This window comes from Myotis myotis, unplaced genomic scaffold (genome assembly GCF_014108235.1).
Source record: "Myotis myotis isolate mMyoMyo1 unplaced genomic scaffold, mMyoMyo1.p scaffold_m19_p_29, whole genome shotgun sequence".
NCBI lineage: Eukaryota > Metazoa > Chordata > Mammalia > Chiroptera > Vespertilionidae > Myotis > Myotis myotis.
Window position 1 is genome coordinate 2,488,021 of NW_023416334.1, and position 23,286 is coordinate 2,511,306.

The window sequence follows — 23,286 nt, forward strand, 5'->3', positions numbered from 1 at the left end:
CCAAGGTACATGCCCTTGACTGGAATCGAACCTGGGACCCTTCAGTCCGAAGGCTGATGCTCTATCCACTGAGCCAAACCAGTCAGGGCAAGGGCATGTACTTTAGTTGCAGGTTCCTTGGCCCTGGTCAGGGTGCGTGTAGGAGGCAACCAATCAATGTGTCTCTCTCACATTGATGTTTCTGTCTCCTCTCTTCCTAAAAAATCAATGAAAAAATATCCTGGGATAAGGATTAGCAGCAACAACAGAAAAATAAAATAAGAAAAGAGGCATCAGAATAAAGGAGAGGAATACTTCTATGAGGCCATTGTTACTCAGATTCCCAAACTAGACCAATCTCTGGAGTTTAGACCCAAAATCCTCAATAAAATACTAGCAAACCAAATCCAGAAACATACGGAAATAATTATACACCACAACCAAGTGGGATTTATCCCAGGAATGCAAGCTTGGTTTAATAACTGGTAATCAATTAACGTTTCAAGAGTAAAAACCAAAAGCCTGCATAATCATCTCGGCTAATACAGAAAGAGCACTTGACAAAACCCAACATACTTTCCTTTTTTTTTTTTAAATCTTCACCTGAGGCCTTAGCTGGGTTGGCTCAGTGGATAGAGCGCCGGTCTGCGAACTGAAGGGTCCGGGGTTTGATTCCACTCAAGGGCACATGCCCGGGTTGTGGGCTCAATCCCTAGTATGGGGCATACAGGAGGCAACCGATCAATGATTCTCTCATATCATTGATGTTTCTATCTCTCTTTCCCTCTCCCTTCCTCCCTGAAATCAATAAAAAAATATTAAAAAAAAAAATCTTTACCTGAGGATATTTTTCCATTGATTTTTAGAGAGAGTGGAAGGGAGGGGGCAATGTGAGAGACACATCGACTGGTTGCCTCCTGCACACACCCCAAACAAGGCCGGGACCGAACCTGCAACCAAGTTATGAGTCTTTGACCGGAATTAAACCTGGGTCCCTTCAGTCTGTGGGCCAGCACTCTATCCACTGGGTCAAACTGTCTAGGGCTCAACATACTTCCTTGATAAAAGAACATTCAACAAATTAGGAACAGTAGAGTACTTCCTCAGCTTCATAAAGAGCATTTATTTATGAAAAACCCACTCTGAACATCTTACTATATGATAAAAAACTGAAAGCTTTCCTCCTGGAAGTTCCAGCCGGAGCAAGTAGGCAAGAAAAGGAAATAATAGGCACCCAAAGTGGATAGAAAGAAAATTTTCTATTCACAAATGATGTGATCTTATATACAGAAAATCCTAAATAATTCACAAGAAAACTATTAGAGCTAACATGAATTTAGTAAAGTTGAAGGTAGATGACACACAAAAAGCAGTTATAGTGCTATGTATTATCAATGATGAATCAAAAAGTGAGATTAGCCTAGCTGGTGAGCGCAGTGGTTAGAGCACTGGCCTGAACACTGAAGGGTTGCGGGTTTGATTCCTAGTTGAGGGCATGTACCAGGGTTTCAGGTTTGATCCCCAGCCCCACAGTTGGGGCACATGCAGGAGGCAATCAATCTATGTGTCTCTCTGACATTAATGTCTCTCTCCCTCCCTCCCTTTCACTCTCTCTAACAAGCAATGAAAAAAATTCCTCAGGTCAGGATTAAAAAAAGAAAGAAAAAGAAGTAGTACAAAATGGCAGTCAAAAAATAGTCATGGGAATGTAAAGTACAGCATAGGGAATATAGTCGATAATACTGCAATAACTCTGTACAGTGCTAGGTGGGCACTTGAACTATCAGGGAGATCACTTTGTAAAGTATATGATTGTCTAAACCACTCCGCTGTACACCTGAAACTAATATAAAATAATATTGATGTAAACTGTACTTGAAACATTAAATAAAAACCAACCCTATTTGTAATAGCATCAAAAAGAAAAAAATTCTTAGGAATAAACTGATCGAAGAAGGTATACAACTTATACACTGAAAACTATAAATGTTGCTGAAAGGAATTAAGGACAGCCTAAATTAGACAGAATGTCATTCCATATTCATGGACTGGAAGACTTACAATTGTTGAGATGACAATACTCCCAAAGCAATCTACAGATTCAGTGTAATCCTGATCAAAATGGAAAAGCTGATTCCAAAATTTACATTTGAAATTACAAGGAGCTCAGAATAACCAAAACAATCTTACAAATGATAAAAACGAAGTTGAAGGACAAATACTTCCCGATTTCAAAACTTACAAAGCCATTGTAATCAAAACATATACTACTGGCAAAGGGGTAGACATATAGGTAGGTTGATAGAGTAGAAATGAGAGTCCAGAAATACACTCATGTATCTAGTTAAAATGACTTTCGACAAGGATGCTAAAACCATTCAATAGTGAAAGAATAGTTTTTTTTCAATAAATGATGCTGGGAAAACTGGATATCCACATGCAAAAGAATAAAGGTGGACCCCACCTCACATAATATGTAAAACTAACTCAAAATGGATCAGAGGCCTAAAACTTAGAAGAAAACATAAGTGGCCATGGGAAGTGACTGCTCAAAGGGCAGGAGGTTTCCATTTGGGATGATAAAAAAAGTCTGGAACCAGATAGTGGTGATGACTGCATAACACTGTGAACATTCAAAATGTCACTGAATGGCTAAGTTATGTTAAATGAATTTTACCGCAACAAAAAAAATTACTTGCATTTCTATACACTTATAATATGAATATGAAATTAAGAAAATTCCATTTATAATAGCATCAAAAAAATAAAGTATTTAGGAATGCATTTTTAAAAATACAAAACTTACACTTGAAAAGTACAAAATATTGTTGAAAGAAATTAAAAAAGATTTGAGTAAGTGAAAAGAAATCCATGTTCATGGACCAAAATACTTAATATTGGTAAGATGGCAATACCCCAAATTAATCTATGGAGTCAATGCAACCTCGATCAGAATCCTGACTGGCTTCTTCATAGAAATGGACAAACTGATCCTAAAATTCAAATGGAAACAGGAGGATTCCAAATAGTCAAAGCAATCTTGAAAAAGAAGAAGTTGGAGGAATTTCACTTCCTGATTTCAAAAGCTATTACAAAGCAACAGTAATCAAGGCAGAATTAAACAGTTATCAACAAATTCAGCAATTCTATTCCTACGTATAAACACAAGAGAAATGAAAACATATATCCATACAAAAACTTGTACAGTAGTGTATATATCCTATCTAATAATAGACAAACATGGTAATTAACCGTACCTCCAACACACTTCCCATTGGCTAATCAGCAGGATATGCAAATTAACTGCCAACCAAGATGGCGGACAGCAGCCATGCAGCTGAAGCAAACAGGAGGCTTGCTTGCTCCAGCCCCTCCTGCCGCTGCCGGCCTCTGAGCTGCACTCTAAGAAACAATGTTGCAATTATAGAAGCTAAACAAACCCCAGGAACCTGCTTTCAGCCAGCCGGGCCTCAGAGCTGGAGCTGCAACAGTGTTTCAATTATAGAAGCCAAACAAACCCAGATACCTGCTTTCAGCAGCCTAGGTCTCACAGCTGGAGCCGAGACTCAGAGCTAAAGCCGGCTCTCAGTTCCAGTGACAGCCATAGAAGGTAAATAAATCCCAGAATTTAAAAAAATAAAACAAAAAAACAAAGAGGTTGGGAGCTTTAGTCACCCGCCAGCCTGAAAACGGCCCTCAGCCCCTCACCCAGACTGGCCAGGCACCCCAGTGGGGACCCCCACCCTGAAGGGTGTGTGACCAGCTGCAAACAGCCATCAGCCCCTCATCCAGGCTGACCAGGCACCCAAGCGGGACCCCCACCCTGATCCGGGACATCCTTCAGGGCAAACCAGCCGGCCCCCACCCGTGCACCAGGCCTCTATCCTATATAGTAAAAGGGTAATATGCAAACTGACCCTAACAGCAGAAAGACTGGGAATGACTGGTCACTATGACACACACTGACCACCAGGGGGCAGATGCTCAATGCAGGAGCGGCCCTCTGGTGGTCAGGGCGCTCTCACATGGGAGGAGCTCTGCTCAGCCACAAGTCAGGCTGATGGCTGCCAGTACAGCAGTGATGGTGGGAGCCTCTCCTGCCTTCTCAGAAGCGCTAAGGATGTCCGACTGCAGCTTAGGCCTGCTCTCCACTGGCAAGTGGACATCCCCCGAGGGCTGCTGGGCTGCCAGAGGGATGTCTGATTGCCATCTTAGGCCCATTCCCCCGGGGAGCGCGCCTAAGCCAGAGTTGGTCATCCCCTGAGGGGTCCCAGACTGCGAGAGGGCACAGGCCGGGCTGAGGCCCCCCCCCCCCCCCCCGCCGAGTGCACAAATTTTTGTGCACCAGGCCTCTAGTCTACACTAATAAAAGAGAAAAATGGTAATTGGCGTACGACGCTACCCTTTTCATTGGCTAATCAGGGCTATATGCAAATTAACTGCTAACTAAGATTGGCAGTTAACTGCCAACAAGATGGCGGTTAATTTGCATATGTAGGCACAATGCAGGGAGGCGAAAGGGAAAGCAGGAAGAAGCCCCCTGCCACTGACAGTGATCGGAAACCCAGGGGGGAGCTAAGAGCTGGGGGGCAGGGCAAAGGCGGCCCCAGGGCCGCCTTTGCCCTGCCCCCCAGCCATGATCTGAGAATCAGGCGCCTTTTCCACCCTGGCCAGTGATAGCAGGAAGTAGGGGTGGAGCCAGCGATGGGAGCTGGGCACGGTTGAAGCTGGCAGTCCCAGGAGCTAGGGGTCCCTTGCCTGGGCCTAAAGCGAAGCCCACGATCGCGAGGCCGCTGCAGCTGCGGGTCCCCGCTGCCCGGGCCGGACGCCTCAGCCAGAGGCGTTAGGCCTGGGCAGGGGTGGAGCCTGGAACCGCGGGGAGCTGGGGGTCCCCTGCCCAGGCCTGACACCTCTGCCGGAGGCCTCAGGCCTGGTCAAGGGGCCGATCCGGTGATTGGTGATCGGAGGGTGATGAGGATCAACTCCTATGGCTGAGGCATCAGGCCTGGGCGGGGGCCTGGGTGGGGGGCGGAGCTGGGGATTGGAGGGATATGATGGTCCCCTTGCCCAGGCCTGAAGCATGGGTCAGAGGCATCAGGCTTGGGCGGGGGGTAGAGCAAGAGATCAGAGGGAGATGGGGGTCCCCTACCCAGGCATGATTCCTGGGCCAGAGGCCTCAGGCCTGGGCGGGGGTCAGAGCCAGTGATCGGGGGAGATGGGGGTCCCCTGTCCAAGCCTGACACCTCTGGCGGAGGCGTCAGGCCTGGGCAAGGGGCCGATCAGGCGATCGGAGGGTGATGGGGGTCTACGCCTCTGGCCGAGGCATCAGGCCTGGGCAAGGAGCAGAGCCAGCAATCGGAGGGGTCTGGGGGTCCCCTGCCCAGGCCTGACGCCTGGGCCAGAGGCATCAGGCCTGGGCTGGGGGCAGAACCAGTGATGGGGGGAAATGAGGGTCCCCTGCCCAGGCCGATCCTGCGATTGGAGGGTGATGGGGGTCAACGCCTGAGGGCTCCCAGTATGTGAGGGGGCAGGCTGGGCTGAGGGACACTCCCCCCCACACACACACCCAGTCACGAATTTCGTGCACCGGGCCCCTAGTATATATATAAAAGCCTAAGCAACCATATGACTGGACAACTGGCCAGTAGCTATGATGCACACTGACCACCAGGGGGCAGACGCTCAATGCAGGAGCTGCCCCCTGGTGGTCAGTGCACACTCACAGCCACCCTCCCATGCCCCCTCCCCCGCGCCCCCCCCCCCCCCCCCCGGCTGGCTGGTTGGCCCCGATTGCCATCCAGGCCAAGGGACCCACCTGTGCACGAATTCGTGCACCAGGCCTCTAGTTATTCATAATAGCCAAAGGTAGAAACAACCCAAATGTTCATCAACTGATGGATAAACAAAATGTGGCTGTGTCTGCTTGATGGACTACAGTATGATTTAGCCATAATAAGGAATACATTTTTTTACAAGCTTAATAGGGTTAAACCTTTAAAATATTATGCTAAGAAAAAACCCACATTATGCTAAGTAAAAGAAGCTAGTCACAAAAGACCACATGTCATTTGGGTCCATTTATATGAAATATCCAGAATAAGCAAATCAATGGCACAGAAAGCAGAGTGGCAGTAGCCTGCAGAAATGGGAGATTTGGAGGGTGACAGTTTAAGGATACAAGGTTTTTTCCAGGGTGAAAACCATGTTCTAAAATGGATTGTGGTGACAGTTAAGCAAGTCTGTGAATATACTAAACGCCATAGAATTATACAATTTAAATGGGTGAATTGTATGGTATATGAATTATATCTTAATAAATCTGTACACACAAAAAAAGAAAAATAAGACACACAGTTATAAAATGACAAGAACAGATCACACTAACCTAGGCCCGTGGTTGGCAAACTGCGGCTCGCGAGCCACATGTGGCTCTTTGTCCCCTTGAGTGTGGCTCTTCCACAAAATACCACCTGCGGGCGCGCACGTACAGTGCGATTGAAACTTCGTGGCCCATGCGCAGAAGTCGGTATTTTATGGAAGAGCCACACTCAAGGGGCCAAAGAGCCGCATGTGGCTCGCGAGCCGCAGTTTGCCGACCACTGACCTAGGCCATCAAAAGTTGGATTGTAACCACCCTTGAAGGGGGAGGCTGGTGACTGGAAGGGGATATAAGAGAGTTTCTGACAATGATCAAGTCCTGTTTCTTGATCTGGATGCTGGCTATATGGGTAGTTCTGTCTATGAGAAGTCTTGAAGCTGTATATAGTTATGATAATGGCAAGTTTTCTGTATGTATATTATAAATGTAAAAATATATTTTACAGTTAGCACCTAGGTCTTTAAAGTGCCTAAAAGCCAAAACATTCCATCCAGCCTGTATGAAAAACCAAGTGGCAAACACATGCAGCAGATTTGCTCCAAGGTAACCTTATGAGCAGGGAAATGTACAAGGAGAGCCTGTTGATAGCATTAAAATAGTTCTATTTTATAAATTAAGAAAATTTGTCCAAGGCCCAGTGTCAAAAGAGATGAGAAAATAATTATGCTATATTATTAAACTTATGGTGAAAAACACTAGACAGGGAATATAGTTCTGGCTCTCCCACTTGCTGTGTGACTTCAATAAAAGCAGTTAACTTAATACCTCTTTAGATCTCTTCTCTTGAGGATAGACCACTTCCTGTGATTTTGGGGAGACTCAGGTAAGGTCTGATATATTAGAGCACTCCAAAACCAAACCAAAGATTAGGAAAGATACAATTTGGAGGGTGACAGTTTGAAAATAAATTATTTAACAATATATAAAAATTGTATATATTGAATTGTATATAATTCAAATGAAATCAAAAGCTCTTCAGTGAAATACAACAATAAGAAATCTAACAGTTCACTCAATTATTCTATAAAATGTATCCCAAACAATTGCATAAAGAACTCTTCAGAGGCTATAAATGTATATTTTGTGATTATTGAAAGGAACAGCTAGTGTCAAGCAAGAAAATGGCCTGAGTGAAACAGCATGATACCTTATAATATAATATACACAAGTACTTTGATTAGAATATATAGTAAGGAGGCTAATTTTATTTCACCTCTGTTTCTTCAACAACTTAAAACTTACAAATGGGATCTGTTACTGGTATTTAAAGGAAAGGATGTGTACACCTTTCTTTTTCATGGCAGAGGCAAATCGGTGAATACCTGAGATGCTGAGCTGTCAGAACCACCTTGGTGAGAGTCGTCAGGAGCACCAACAGAGCCGTGAGCAGTCAGTGAAACATTCCCTCCCAGAAATTCATCTCCTCGAACCGAATGGATGAGATCATTCAAATATTTATAATACAGATTGCTGGACAGAAAGCCAGGCAAAAACACCTGAAAGAGAGGACAAGCATTATTTTAAATGCTGAAATCAAATACAACTAAAATTCTATCTTTAAAACAAAATTTCACAAATGACTTTACTTCTCCTTTTTACACTCCAAGTAATATCCCTTTATACAGAGTTTACACTGTAACTAAAATTACAACATGTATAATTCATATTTTTTTCCACAAAAAAATCCCACTTTACTATGAAACTATTACACAGAATAGATATTTAGATTTCTTGGTGACCAGAAAATTGTCTAGGGAGTGAATATATATTGAAACTAGATTTTTCTGGTTTGTTATAAATATTAAAATCTTTGTGCATATATTGATTTTTTACTTTTGAACTGATTTCCTTATGATAAATTACTAGGAGTGATTACTGAATTAAATAGTATGAACATTTTAGCTTTAATATATATGGGCAATTTACTCTTCAGAAGGATGTTGTCAACTTGTTCCACTAGCAATATATCAAGGTATCTGTTTTTTGTGGTTTTTTTAAAATGATTTTAAGTTAAAAAAAAAGAAAAACAGAGAAAGGAAGAGGGAGAAAGAGAGAAACATTGATGTGGGGGAGAAACAATGATCGGCTGCCTCCCACAAGCACCCCTACTTGGGATCAAACTCAAAACTTGGGCATGTGGCCTGACCAGAATCAAACCAGAGGCCTTTCGATGCACAGGATGATGCTTAACCAACTCAGCCACCCTGGCCAGGGCAAGGTATCTGTTTTGACACAGGCTATCAAACACCAGGTTGTGGTTATTTTTTCTTTTCTTTTCTTCTCTTCTTTCTTTCTTTTTTTTAACCTTTAATTTAATTTTAATCCTCACCTGAGGATATGTTTCCATTGATTTTCAAAGAGAGAGGGAAAGACAGATAGAAACATCAATGTGAGAAAAACAGGGCCCAGGCCGGGAGTAGCCTGCAACAAAGGTATGTGCCCTTCACCAGAATCTAACCCTGCACCCTTCAGTCCACAGGCTCACACACTATCCGCTGAGCCAAACCGGCTAGGGCCAGGTGGTGTTTTTCAAATTATTGTTAAATAAATGTCTAATAACTATGGGTGTTTTTATTTGCATTTAAAAATTAAGAAAGATGCTGAATAAATTCCCATGTTTATTACTGGCTGTTGCTATTATCAACTTTTCCTTCACAGCACTTAGCACAGTTGTAAACATTTGTCTGTGTGTAGTTGTGCTTTTTTTTAGACAGAGCCCTGGGAGGGCAGAAACCAGGTTTTTTTTGTCTACCACCCTAACACCAACAGCCAGCATAGAACTACACAAAGCACTGGCGAATGACTCACCTCTGCCTTTTTTCCATTTATCTACTTGATTCATTAAATTAGTTTAAGTTCTTTACATACACATACATATTTAGTAAGAAATTTTTTTAGATTTTGTTTTTCTCTTTTTTTCAAAGGGGAGAATGATGATTTTCATTTTTATTTTCTTTTAATATATTTTATTGATTTTTTACAGAAAGGAAGGGAGAAGAATAGAGAGTTAGAAACATAGACGAGAGAGAAACATTGATCAGCTGCCTCCTGCACACTCCCTACTGGGGATGTGCCTGCAACCAAGGTACATGCCCTTGACTGAAATCGAACCTGGGACCCTTAAGTCTGCAGGCTGACGCTCTATCCACTGAGCCAAACCAGTTAGGGCCTCTCTCTCTTTTTTAAATGTAATACAGATCCGAAACTTTTCCTTTAAGATCAGAAAGATTATAATTTAAACATGGAAAAATTATTTTCCCAGGGCAATAGCTGATACTCTATTCAGTTTATCACTAGCTTTTCAATGATTTGATTTTTATATTGAACTCTTCCCTATCCCGAAATTCCGCTGTTACGTGGGTACTATGTAACAGTGCGTACTTAACCCCTTCCCCTAGATACACATGACATATGTAGCAACCTAACTTCATGGGCTTCTCCTGGGCTTTGCAATTCCTGGTAAAAGCTGCTCCAGTTATTGGAAGAATAAACCATTCACAAATTCTAATACTTCACTGTTAATAAGCTACTACTAATGCCCTAATTAGTGATCATGATACTACACAAAACTAATGCTCCAACCCTGTTAAGGGATATTGGTGAAATATTTGGATCATTCCTAAGCTAACTTTGCCCAATACTGCTCTCTAATTAATAAGCACTTTATTCATATACACCTTACCTCATTTTTATCCTCAAAATAACTTTAAGGTAAATTTCTATTACCCATAACATTCCCATTTCACAGATGAGGCAAATGGCATCAAAGAACTTCATTAACTGCCTGAAGCTACTTAGCCTGTAAAGATTAAGATTAATACACACCAAGTCAGATTCAAAGACTCTGCTCTTAACCGCTATCTGCACTACTTCACTTTTCCACTGTGCTGTTGCATATCGTTTTTCCCATGCTCTATTTTCTGGGTTCCAACAGTAAAAACTTCTGATAGGTTAATACTTTTGATGTTCTTGGTTACCTTCTCCATGGTTGTCCAGGCCTGACGTAATGGAGTTGTAAAACAGTTGGGGAGTGGCCCACCTTCCCTGCAGATATTAGATTCAATTTCTAATCTTACAATATCATCAAATCCAAGAGGATGTGTGGCCTGCAGGGAGAAGTACCTATGATAGAAAGACAGCCAAAGTAAAACCAAATTCCAAAGCAAATACAAGCAACTTCTGACGCCTACACCAGAGAATCTTCTGAAGGTACTTGATTCAACCTGCAGACCTAGCACTATCATGGCCTTGCTGCAACTGTTCCCCCCATTCCCCAAAGATCTCTGAGTCAACTTGCTACCTCCCTATCTGCTTTTCATCATACTAACTTCTTGTTTAAGATTTTCAAGGACCAGGCTACAACTGAGGTAAAGAAATCAATCAGTCACACATATTTAATGGGAACCTATTCTCTGTTCAGCAACTCATAGAAAGAAATGGATTGAAAGAGGGTAAAACACTGTCATTTCTTCTAGAAACAGCAGAAAAAAATCCCTACACAGGATTCAATGAGAACACACCATTGTAACTAGGAGGCATACATAATTTACATATAGGAATTCAAACCGAATAGTACTGAGGGTAAAGTGGATGTATTTGATGTATTTGGATAGAATAATAGGACTTGCTGGTGGTCTGGTATACAAGCGAAAAGTAGTAATCAATATTCTCAAAGACTTGTTTTTAAATCTTCCCCTGAGAATACTTTTCCCATTGATTTTCAGACAGAGTGGTGGAAGGGAGGAGAGAGAAAGAGAGAGAGAGACAGAGAGAGAGAGAGAGAGATGAGAGATGAGGGAGACACATTGGCTGCCTCCCCATGTGCCCTGAGTGGGGCCAGGGATTGAACCCTTTGGTCTAAGGACTGACACTAACCACTGAGTAACTGGCCAGGGCTCAAAGATTTTTTTTAATCCTCACCTGAGGATATTTTTTCCATTGATGTTTCGAGGGTGGAAGGGAGAGGGAGAGACAGAGAGAGACACTGATGTGAGAGAGACACATCAACTGGCTGCCTCCCATATGCCCCCAACCTGCAACCGAGATACATGCCCTTGACCGGAATTGAACCTGGGACCCTTCAGTCCCAGGCCGACACTCTATCAGCTGAGCAAAACCGGATAAGGCCAAAGCCTTTTGTAAAATCCTCACCCAAGGATATGTTTTTATTGATTTTCAGAGAGAAAGAAAGGCAGGGGGAGGGGCTGGGGGTGTGTGAGAGAGAAACACCAATCTGCTGCCTCTCACACACGCCCTGATTGGGGATGGAACCTGCAACCTAGGTATGTGCCCTACCAGGAATTGAACCCTCAACCTTTGGGTGTACAGGACGATGCTCCAACAAACTGAGCCAATAACTCAAAGATTTTTAACTTAACAGGACATAATGCAACTGGTGTTTTGGTAAGCTGATTATAAAGTGGATACTAAATAAAAGCATTGAAGGAGAAAAACATATATAGGGTATCCCAAAAGAATGTACACACACACTTTGAATAATTATAAAGGTAGTGTTTATTAAAATACCTTTCATTTGCAAAATTGAGCTACCAGCTGTTCAAGTGAGTACACTTTTTTGGGGGACACCTTATTATGTTCCCTTCCAAGCATTCTAGAGAGTCTAACTCCTGTCTATAATACAAATACAGAAAGACTGATGAGGCATGATTACGATGATGCATAAATAAGATATAAACCAAAAAAAAAAAAAAAAAAAAAAAGATATAAACCAAACAAATTGGGACTGTAAAGTCAAATTTGGCCCAACAAACTTGCCAAAATGACAGTGCAGCGGGATACGAACCAGTAAGCTTCATTTAGAAATGGCTCCTAGAGTGAGAATGGGATCCAGTGGGTCTCTGCTCCATGTGGGACTGCGTCCCAGCCAGTACTTGCTAGTGCACTCTCCCGCTCCAGCATACAGAAAACGCTTCTTTTTTGTTATCAGTGTTTTCTTAACAAAAAGTGAGTCTTTCGTCTTATAACAAGTTCATAAATATTCCTCCATGATTTGAATTTGGGGCACCCCAGATTAAGCTTCTAAATGTAAACACCTGCCATTTCTATGACCATGTAACAGTTCCCTACATAGTATTTTCCACAAATATACTAAAACTAGAGGCCCGGTGCACAAAAATTTGTGCACTTGGGGGGCAAGGGGGGTCCCTCAGCCCGGCCTATGCCCTCTCGCAGTCTGGGACCCCTCGGGAGATAACGACCTGCTGGCTTAGGCCTGCTCCCGGGTGGTAGAGGGCAGGCTCAATCCCTAGGTGCAGCCCTTGGTCAGGTTCAGAGCAGGGCTGATTGGGGAGCTGGGGTGCCGCCCCCTGTCATGCACAGAGCAGGGCGGATCGGGAGGTTTCGATGCCACCCTCAGTCATGCTCAGGGTAGGGCCGATTGGGGGATTGGGGCACTGCCCCCTGTCACACTCAAGGCAGGGTCGATGGGGAGGTTGCGGCGCCACCCCGTTACGCACAGAGCAGGGCCCATCAGGGGGGTTGGGGCTCCATACCCTGTCACGCACAGAGCAGGGTGAATCAGGGGGTTGGGGAGCTCCCCCCGTCACTCACAGAGCAGGGCCGATCAGGGGGTTGAGGAGCTCCCCCGTCACTCACAGAGTAGGGCCGATAGGGGAGTTGGGGCACCACCCCCTGTCACACACAGAGCAGGGCGGATCAGGGGGTTGGGGCGCCGCTCTCTATCACCCACAGAGCAGGGCTGATCAGGGGGTTGGGGCGCCGCCACTCTCACACTCAGGGCAGGGCCGATGGGGAGGTTATGGCTCTACCCCGTCACACACAGAGCAGGGCCTGTGGGGGGGGGGGGGGAGTTGGGGTGCCGCACCCTGTCACACACAGAGCTGCAGGGCGATCAGGGGGTTGGGGAGCTCCCCCCTAACAGGCACAGAGCAGGGCTGATAGGGAGGTTGTGGCCCCGCCCCCTGTCACACACAGAGCTGCAGGGTGATCAGGGGGTTTGGGCGCTGTCCCGTCACGCTGATCCCGGTGCCGGGAGGCATATTACCCTTTTACTACATAGGATAGAGGCCTGGTGCACGGGTGGGTGCCGGCTGGTTTGCCCTGAAGGGTGTCCCGGATCAGGGTGGGGGTCCCCACTGGGTTGCCTGGCCAGCCTGGGTGAGGGGATGATGGCTGTTTGCAGCTGGTCACACACCCTTCAGGGTGGGGGTCCCCACTGGGGTGCCTGGCCAGTCTGGGTGAGGGGCTGAGGGCTGTTTTCAGGCTGGCGGGTGACTGAAGCTCCCAACTGCTCCTTTTTTTCTTTTCTTTTTTTTAATTCTGGGCCAGCTTTAGTTCTGGCTCCAGCTCTGAGGCCTCTGCTGCTGAAAGCAGGTATCTGGTTTGTTTGGGTTCTATAATCAAAACACTGTATCAACTCCAGCTCTGAGATCCCAGCTGGCTGAAAGCAGGTTTCTGGGGTTTTGTTTAGCTTCTATATTTGTAACAATGTTTCAAACTGCAAGCTCAGAGGCCAGCAAGGCAGGCGGGGAACATTGGTTTCCTCCGTCACTGAAGCAAGCAAGCCTCATGTTAACTTCAAGCTGCCTGGCTGCTGGCCGCCATGCTGGCTGGCAGTTAATTTGCATATTGCCCTGATTAGCCAATGGGAAGGGTAGCGGATGTACGGCTAATTACCATGTTTCTCTTTTATTAGATAGGATAACACTGCACAAGCACAAAGCATTGCATTCCAGTCCAAGTGCAGCCACTAACTTACCCTTTGACTTGGAGAAAGTCACTACCTCTCTGGACCTTAACTTTCTTATCTGCAAAATCTGGCTATTCATCAGAATCAGCGGGGGTGTTTTCTAAAATGAAAACTTCCTAGGTCACACCTCAAACCTGCTGAGTCAGCATCTCAGAGAGGAGGACGAGAAACCCATCTTTAATCAGCTGCTGGGGAAGTCCTACGGACCTACGTGCTCCAGCTCCTTCCAACCCTGACATCCATGAAGTCTTCTCTACCCTCAAGTTATCCTGAGCACTTGCTTCTGGATACAAATAACACATTGCTTCTCTTTACAGAATAAGAAAAGTTCAGTGAAGCTGGCCACAGCTTTATCACTTGCCTAATGGGTTCAATTCCATTCACTGTAAGACTATGCCACCCTCTGCTTTTCAGTGAAGACTAATGAAGAGCTATTACTCACTGAATAGTTAAACTGGCCGAGCAGATTTGCACCAGAAATTATGATACATCCATACACAGATCTATAGGACCCTTTACAATATATTCTAATTACTTGCATCTTTCTCTAATATTCCATACCCACACTTCAAATACCCAAACTTGTTTCTTGAACGTGCTACATTTTGCAAATGTCCATGACAGCTTGTGCCAATGCCTCTGCCCAGGATGTTCTTGTCTGCCTTCTCTGGCTAGCAAAATTCAATTCATTCTTCAGGACCCAATTTAAATCTTTCTTCTGTGGAACCCTCCCTGAACTACACATCACTGTCCTGCCTGCCACACACAAACCTCCCCTATTCTCTAGCAGAAAGTTTTATTCTAAGAGCCTCCAAAACTTGATACACACCATATAAAAAGCAGCTTGTATGCTGCTGCCTGTGAGTTCCTTGAAGCAGAGATTGAGTGTATGCATCTTTATTCCTGAAGTGCATATCAAATCCTCAGTAAACAAAACTCACTTGTCATATAAAATCATGGCATCGTTTTGTGCCTCCTGTCCATCATACTGGCCCTTCTTGGCAGCAAGCTGAGACTGGAAGTTATCTGCTGCCAACCAGAACTGCAAGACATTCACTGCATCTTCTTTTTCCATGTACTAGGAAGGAAAAACACAAAAGAGGAAAATGAGACTATAAACAGATTTCACTTACCATCCCTAATTTATAAACCCTAACTATTAATATATAGGATATAATTAACAAAACAAAACCAACAAAAAACCCTAACAGGTCCACTTGTTCCGTAATGCCAGTCAGCAATGTACAGTCATTTGAGACAGAAAAGTTTAAAAACATTCTTTTAGAGGGGGTAAAAAAAAACCTAACAAAAACACAACTAGTACACAGCTGGATGCAATGTTAGTGAACTGGAGTAAAAATTATAGTAAAGGTGCATCAGTGGTTCCTCACTGGCAAACATGCGAAGAGTAAAGTAACCAGACCAAATCTTTTATACCTGATCATTTCTGTAACTCCATGCAGCCATATTAACCTAAATAAATGCTGACTTAGCCCCGGCCGGTGGTGCTCAATGGACAGAGCATTCATTGGCCCTTGCACCAGAGGGTCACAAATACAATTCCCGGTCAGGGAATCCACCTGGTGACAGGTTCGATCCCTGGCCCACGAGGGTGGGGTGGGGGGTGGGGGCACAACCAATTGATGTGTTTCTCTGAAATGGATGTTGCTCTCCCTCCTTCTCTCTCTCCCTGTCTCTCTCCCTACCCCCTCCTTTCCACTCTCTCTAAAAATCAATGGATAAAATATCCTCAGGTGAGGAATAACAAAACAAAAAAAGCTCACTTAAACTGTGGCAAACAGAGGGAGTGGAAAATAAATCATTCTTGTGAAGAGATAGAATAGGTGCAAGTGTGTATTTCAGTTACTGCTTCGTGAGACTGGGGATCCTCTTATCTCTACTTAATAGTCATGTACTGTGCAACAAAAGATTTCATTTTCTGAAGCCTACAAATACAATTACACTAAAATGTATGCCTCAAAGACATTAATATACTCACTGCTTTTTGCAAATGCTTTCCTGGGCAATTCTATGAAGTGGCTAAAGCAAAGGTAATGACAGTAAGAAAAAATTTATGACTTTTCTTTCTCTCTTCTGAAGTCTGATCTGAAAATATTTGCACACTGGGATCAAGTATCAAACTCTGTGATTTTAAAACAACTCCAAATAATTTAAAATATACATTCTCTTAATTCGATTTTTCCAAATTAGAGTTATTTTACATTGCATTTTCATGGTCTCTCTTTAATCTGACTAATATGTCATTAAAGTTCTCTTGCCACCACATACACCTTAAAACAATTACACAATTATTTAAATCCAGCTATGTTATTTTCTATATACAGGGCCCCAGCATTACAGTTTAGAGGCTGAAATGCTCTAACAGAGTATGAGAGGAAACGCAGACTTTACCTCAGAGAAATAAAAGAGGGCTGACTCACAGAAGAGAATGTCAGCCAGGTAAACAGTTCCGCTGGTCAGCACTTCAATCTGGTATTTACAGAAATGGTGACTCCGCAGAAACTCACTAAAGTGCCTGCACATGGACAAAAAGGGACACTTTGAGGGAACGACCAAGGGAAAGAACTTAATAGGGAAAAATACACTCTTTCCACATTGTGCCTGTTTTATCTTAAGAGCCTAGGTCAACACTACCTCCCTTCCCATGGTGCTGTTCCTGAGTCCCCCACTTCTGACGGACTCTGTAGCTCCCCTCTGATACTTAACACACGTGACAAATATACAGTAACAAAAGTTACAGTAACAAAAGAACATGCCCTCTTTCTCCTATTAGGCTGTAACTTCCTTGTACAAAGTACCATTTTCACAAATGCTAAATGAATATATAGGTTCTTTTTAAGGGTATGAAGCAGTAATTAATAAAAAGAAAAAAAACCTTTGGAGGCAGTTTCAACAAATCTATATGGATTTAGTATTACGGGATACATTAAGCTTAAAGCATGCACTAACAAATTAGAATATCCATCTAAAGACATGCATTGTTTAAATAAACAAACCAATTCTAATAGTCACAATCACCCCCAAATGACTTTAGAATTAAAAACAAATTATTTTAACTTAGGAGGTATTAACATTAAAAATGAAATTGGTTTTATTTTTATATTTATTTTTTTGACCAATGTCATGCCAATAAATTTAATAAAATAAAAATGTTAAAATAAAACAAAATATAAAAATAAACAAGAATACAAGAATATTCCATTAGCCTAAATACCTAATTGTGGCAAACTAATACTCTACATTGCATTTCCAAGTTAACTTGTTAGTCATTTACATGTAAAACAAAATACATTTTTACAAGGAGTGTCTTTAATTCTGTTCCTGATTTTAAGGGAATCCTCACAGTCTTTTTATACCAATTGTATCAATAACAACAAATCAGTGAAGTAAAATTGTTTTATTTTTAATCGAGTTCACAATGTACTTGTTTAAAAAGTCAATTAAAGTATGCTTATAAGATCCTGTAAACATTCAAAATACGTAAATCCTCAAAGATAGTTTGTTTTTAGTTGTGTGAAGCCCATTCCAACACTAAACCCAAATTCTCAAGAATGCAAAATGTGAAAGTACGACATCAACTTACTCTTGCTCCATTGCACTAAAGACTACGGACTGTGCCAGAACAAAACAGTTGGGGTCCACCTGCCCATCTTCCCCACAAATCTTTGCTGTAAAACAAATGGTAAATAATTCAATTTCTATTAAATCCAAATGCACACATTTGTGAATCAAAGTAGGAAGTGAGTGTAAAGGCATATAAATTAGGTTTTATATGAAACTAAGAGAAAACACAGGTGAATAGCTGATCTTGAGGTAGAGGTCTTTCTAAGCATATACTAGTACATATGCAAAAGCAGAAACCAAGATTTAACATAAGCTTAATTCTATACATTAAAACACCCCCAAAACAAAATTAAAAGGCAAATTAGGGGGTAAATTTGCAGCATGTTTAACAGGTTCTTCTCTGTATAACAGTATCACTCATATATCAAGACTTTTTTTTACAAAATTAATAAAAAACATCTCAAAAGGAAAACTGAGCAAAGGACATGAAAAGACAATTCGCAAAGAACAAATATAACAGGGCCAATATGGAAAGATATGGATGCACACTAGTAATTAAATATAGTTACAGATTAAAGCAGGGGTGGGCAAACTTTTTGACTCGAGGGCCACAATGGGTTCTTAAACTGGACCGGAAAGGCCGGAACAAAAGCATGGATAGAGTGTTTGTGTGAACTAATATAAATTCAAAGTAAACATCATTACATAAAAGGATGCGGTATTTTTTTTTTTTTAGTTTTATTCATTTCAAATGGGCCGGATCCGGCCCGCGGGCCATAATTTGCCCACGGCTGGATTAAAGTAAGAAGGCACTCCAACTCTTGTCTAGGAAAAAGGCACAAAAGTGTTTTAACAATCCATATGTTTAGTTGCTTACATACATATGTTTTAGCAAAGGCATGCGAAAAGGAACACCAGTGCTAGTGGGAATATAAACTGGTGTGTATTTCTGGAAGGCCATTTGACAATTTCTAGTATAAGCTTTAAAAATGAACATACCCTTCCAATCAGCAATTTCATTTTTAGAACTGTAACACAAAATTATGGATTTGTGGAAAGATTTATCTACAAAAAAAGTTTATTAATAAACAAATGGGACTACATCAAACTAAAAAGTTTTTAAACAGTAAAGGAAACCACCAACAAAATAAAAAGACAACCCACTGAGTGGGAGAACATACCATATTCACCAATGATACTTCTGATAAGGGGTTAATATCCACAATTTATAAAGAACTTATAAAACTCAAAACCAAAAACCAAACAATCCAATTAAAAATGGGCAAAGGACTGGAATACAGTGGGGCCTTGACTTACGAGTGTCCCAACTAATGAGTTTTTTGAGATACCAGCTGTCTCTCAGCCGATTTTCTGCATTGAGTTGCTAGAGTAATTTGAGTTAACGAGCTCGGTCTCGGAACGAATTAAACTCATAAGTCAAGGCCCCACTGTACACTTCTCCAAAGAGGATATACAGAGAACCAAGATGGTGAGCAGGTAAATGCCAGTACTCGCATCTTCAGACAACCACATTGAAATTACAACAAAAATAAGGAAATACCATCATTCAAAACTGCCTGAAAGCTGGCTGAATGGAAGTCCTACAATGTGAGAGGTAAAGATGGAAGTACATAGAGACTGGAAGGAGGGGTGGAGGCACGGAAGCAGCTGGGCCAACACCCACGTGTGGCATGTTTTTAATCAGAGGGATATCACCGCTGTGGAGGCCTCCTGTGAGAAGCAAGAGGTCCCAGCCCCACACCAGACCTCCAGCCCAGGGTTCTAGAGCTGGGAAGAGAAGTCCCCATAACTCTGGTTGTAAAATCCAGCAAGGATTGTGGCTGAGTAACATGGAGGCTGCTGGAGATCTAGGCAGTTCCTCTTAAAGGCTCATACACGATGTTACACTGTCCTGCTTGCTTTGAGCTTCATCACCAGGTGCCAGCATTGGGGGAACCAGGGAAATATAGGGAGGAACTGGGTTGTTGGGATGGGAGCAGGAACTTGGGAGTGGCTTTTTTTCAGACAGGGGTGCTCATGGGGGTCATTGTTCCTGTGCTGGCACCTCCCTCGTCACAGAGCTGACTGGCAGCCATATCTGAGTTCCCATCAGCATGGCCACGCTGTTTTGTTCTGCCCTGATTCCCTGAGACCCTGCCACATCCAACTTGCAGCCCCACCCAAACTGTCTGCAGCTTCCATATGAATGGCCTGTCCTGGCTCAGGCTTCAGACTTTTCTAAAATCTCTTAAACAAGCAGCAGCTGGCATCAGCAGGCCCAAGACCCAGCACTAGCACCAGCCTGCCTTGCTTCACAGCTGGGCCTCACCCAGGCACTTTCAAACCCAATACAAGTAGCAGCCACCTGCAGATCGCTGGGTAGCTCTTGCAAGGTAGCCCCAGGCAGTGGTTGATTTTGCACCTCCCAGCAGGCCCTAGAGCCAATGAACCCAGTGGACAGCTTCAGACCATAGCAGATTGCAACTCTACACATCCACAGCAACACACTCACAGGGCAGACTCAGTGAACACCAAAGCCCCACTGAAGCAAGTCCTGCTCCAAAGGGTTGTCTGCTGCACAGCAGCTCTCCCACTGTAGTTGCAGCTGGTCCTCACAGCCAATTGGCCTGGAGGTCAATTCCTCCCAGTGACACCAACAGCAATCAAGGATCAACTACAACAAGACTGTGCACACAGCCCACACAGGGGCAAACCTAGAGTGCCTAGCTCAGGTGACTAGAGAGGCTGTACCACTGGGCCCTACAGGACACCTATTGCACAAGGCCACTCGACTAATTCCAGGAGATACAGCTGCTGATCTAATATGTAGAAACAAACATGGGGAATCAGCCAAAACGTGGAGACAAAGAAATATGTCACAAATGAAAGAACAGAAGAAATCTCCAGAAAGAGGAATAAATGAAATGGAAGCAAGCAAAATACTGGATACAGAGATCAAAACAATGGTTTTAAGGTTGCTCAAGGATCTTAATGAGAGCTTCAAGGGACTTAGTGAGAGAATAAAAGACATGAATGAAAAAGGACCAGTGAGAAAGTAAGCTTACACCAACTGAAATAAAGAATAATTTACAGGGATTAAACAGTAGAGCAGAGGATTCTGAGAATGAAATCAACTATTTGGAATATGAGGAAGTAAAAACACCCAACCAGAAGAACAAAAAGAAAAAAGAATCCAAAAATATAAAGATAGTGTAAGAAGCCTCTGGGACAACTTCAAGTGTACCAACTTTCACATTATGGGGGTACCAGAAAGAGAAGAAAGAGAGCAAGATATTAAAAACCTATTTGAAGAAATACTGAGCCTGGCCGGCGTGGCTCAGTAGTTGAGCATTGACCTATGAACCAGGAGTTCACGGTTTGATTCCCAGTCAGGGCACATGTTCAGGCTGCAGACTCGATTCCCAATGTGAGGTGTGCAGGAGGCAGTTGATCGATGATTCTCGCTCATCACTGATGTTTCTATCTCCCTCCCTCCCTCTCTGAAATCAATATATTAAAAAAAAAAATGCCGGGACTGGTTTGGCTCAGTGGATAGAGCGTCGGCCTGCAGACTGAAAGGTCCCAGGTTCAATTCCAGTCAAGGGCATGTGCCTGGGTTGCGGGCATGTCCCCAGTGGGAGATGTGCAGGAGGCAGCTGATCGATGTTTCTCTCTCATCAATGTTTCTAACTCTCTATCTCTCTACCTTCCTCTCTGTAAAAAATCAATAAAATATATTTAAAAAAAATTTTTTTTTTTAAAAAAGTGAGAGATTAAAAAAATAAAAAAAGAATGAATGACAGAAAACTTTCCCTACCTGGTGAAAGAAATAGACTTACAAGCCCAGAGAGTTCCAAACAAGAGGAACCCAAAGAGGCCTACATCAAGACACATTACAATGAAAATGCCAAGGGTTAAAGACAAAGAGAGAATCTTAAAAGCCGCAAGAGAAAAGCAGTTCAGTTACCTACAAGGGAGCACCCACACTACTGTCAGCTGATTTCCAACAGAAACTTTGCAGGCCAGAAAGGAGTGGCAAGAAATATTCAAAGTGGCCGAGACCGGTTTGGCTCAGTGGATAGAGCGTCGGCCTGCAGACTGAAAGGTCCCAGGTTCGATTCCGGTCAGGGGCATGTGCCTGGGTTGCGGGCACATCCCCAGGGGGTGTGCAGGAGGCAGCTGATCGATGTTTCTCTCTCATCGATGTTTCTAACTCTCTATCTCTCTCTCTTCCTCTCTGTAAGAAATCAATAAAATATATTAAAAAAAAAAAAAAAAAGAAATATTCAAAGTGATGAAAAGCAAAGACCAAAGACCTACAACCAAGATTTCTCTACCCAGCAAAGCTATTATTTAGAATTGAAGGTCAGATAAAGAGCTTCACAGACAAGAAAAAGCTAAAAGAGTTTATCATCACCAAAAGAGTATTACATGAAATGTTTAAGAGCAAGAAGAGCAAGAAGAGGAAGAGGAAGAAATATGAACAATAAAATGGCAATAAATACATATCTATCAACAATTGAATCTAAAAGTCAAAATAAACAAACAAGGAACCTAATGAACAAAATCAATGGATGAATGAAACAGAACCAGAGGTATGGAAACATGGAACAGATTAATGAATCTCAAAGGGTAGAAGGGTGGGGAGAGAATAACCAAAGAGCTTATATGCATAAATGCATTACCCAAGGACACAGACAATAGGGTGGTGAAGGCCTGGGATGGGACAGGAACCAGGTGGAGAGAGACACTGGGGGGAAAAATGGGGACATCTATAATACCTTAAACAATAAAGATTAAAAAAAGAAAGAGGATACACAAATGACCAATAGACATATGAAAAGATACTCAATGTCACTAATCATCAGAGAAATGCAAATTAAAACTACAATGAGATATCACCTCCCATTGGGCAGAATGCCTTCATCAATAAATCAACAAAAACAAGTGTTGGTGAAGATGTGGAGAAAAGGGAACACTTGTGCACTGTTGGGAATGCCAACTGGTGTACCCACAGTAAACACTGTGTGGAGATAACTCAAAAAATTAAACACGGAATTGCCTATGACACAGCAATTCTACTTCTGGGAATATACCCGAAGAAATCCAAAACACTAATTTGAAAGATTATATGCAACCCTTTGTTTATTGCATCATTATTTACAATAGCCAAGTTCGGGAAGCAGCCCAAGTGTCTAGCAGTGAATGAATGGGTAAAAGCTGTGGTATATTTACACAATGGAACAATAATTGTCTGTTAAAAAAAAAAGAAATCTTACTCTTTGTGACAGCATGGATGGACCTGGAGAGCATTATGCTAAGTGAAATAAGCCAGTCAGAGAAAGACAAGTACCATATGATTTCACTCAAATGTGGAATCTAATGAACAAAATAAACTGATGGACAAAACAGAAACAGACTCATAGACAGAGAAAAGACTGACAGCTGTCAGAGGGGAGAGGGTTGCAGGGCTGGCTGAAAAACATGAAGGTATTAAGAAAAAAAACCCCACAAAACACAACCCTCATAGACACAGACAACAGCATAGTGATTACCAGAGGGAAAGGAGGATGGGGGAGGCAGAAGAGGGCATTGGGCAGATAAATGGTGATGA

At 42.8% G+C, this 23,286-nt stretch overlaps 1 protein-coding gene across 12 annotated transcripts in view; it reads right to left on the reverse strand.

Annotated features, from left to right (window-relative positions):
• LOC118649389 (A-kinase anchor protein 10, mitochondrial) overlaps positions 1-23,286 on the reverse strand; it is a 226,142-nt gene that overhangs the window by 152,662 nt on the left and 50,194 nt on the right. For all 12 annotated transcript variants that reach the window (XR_004965634.1, XR_004965633.1, XR_004965635.1 and 9 more), the window contains exons 6-10: positions 17,692-17,776; positions 16,500-16,623; positions 15,029-15,165; positions 10,336-10,480; positions 7,681-7,854 (exon numbers count right to left, since the gene is read on the reverse strand). Coding sequence is in view for 6 of the 12 variants with exons in the window: in XM_036296394.1 (XP_036152287.1) it covers positions 7,681-7,854; positions 10,336-10,480; positions 15,029-15,165; positions 16,500-16,623; positions 17,692-17,776 (665 nt within the window). In the remaining 6 variants the exon portion in view is untranslated. The remainder of the gene's footprint in view (positions 1-7,680; positions 7,855-10,335; positions 10,481-15,028; positions 15,166-16,499; positions 16,624-17,691; positions 17,777-23,286) is intronic.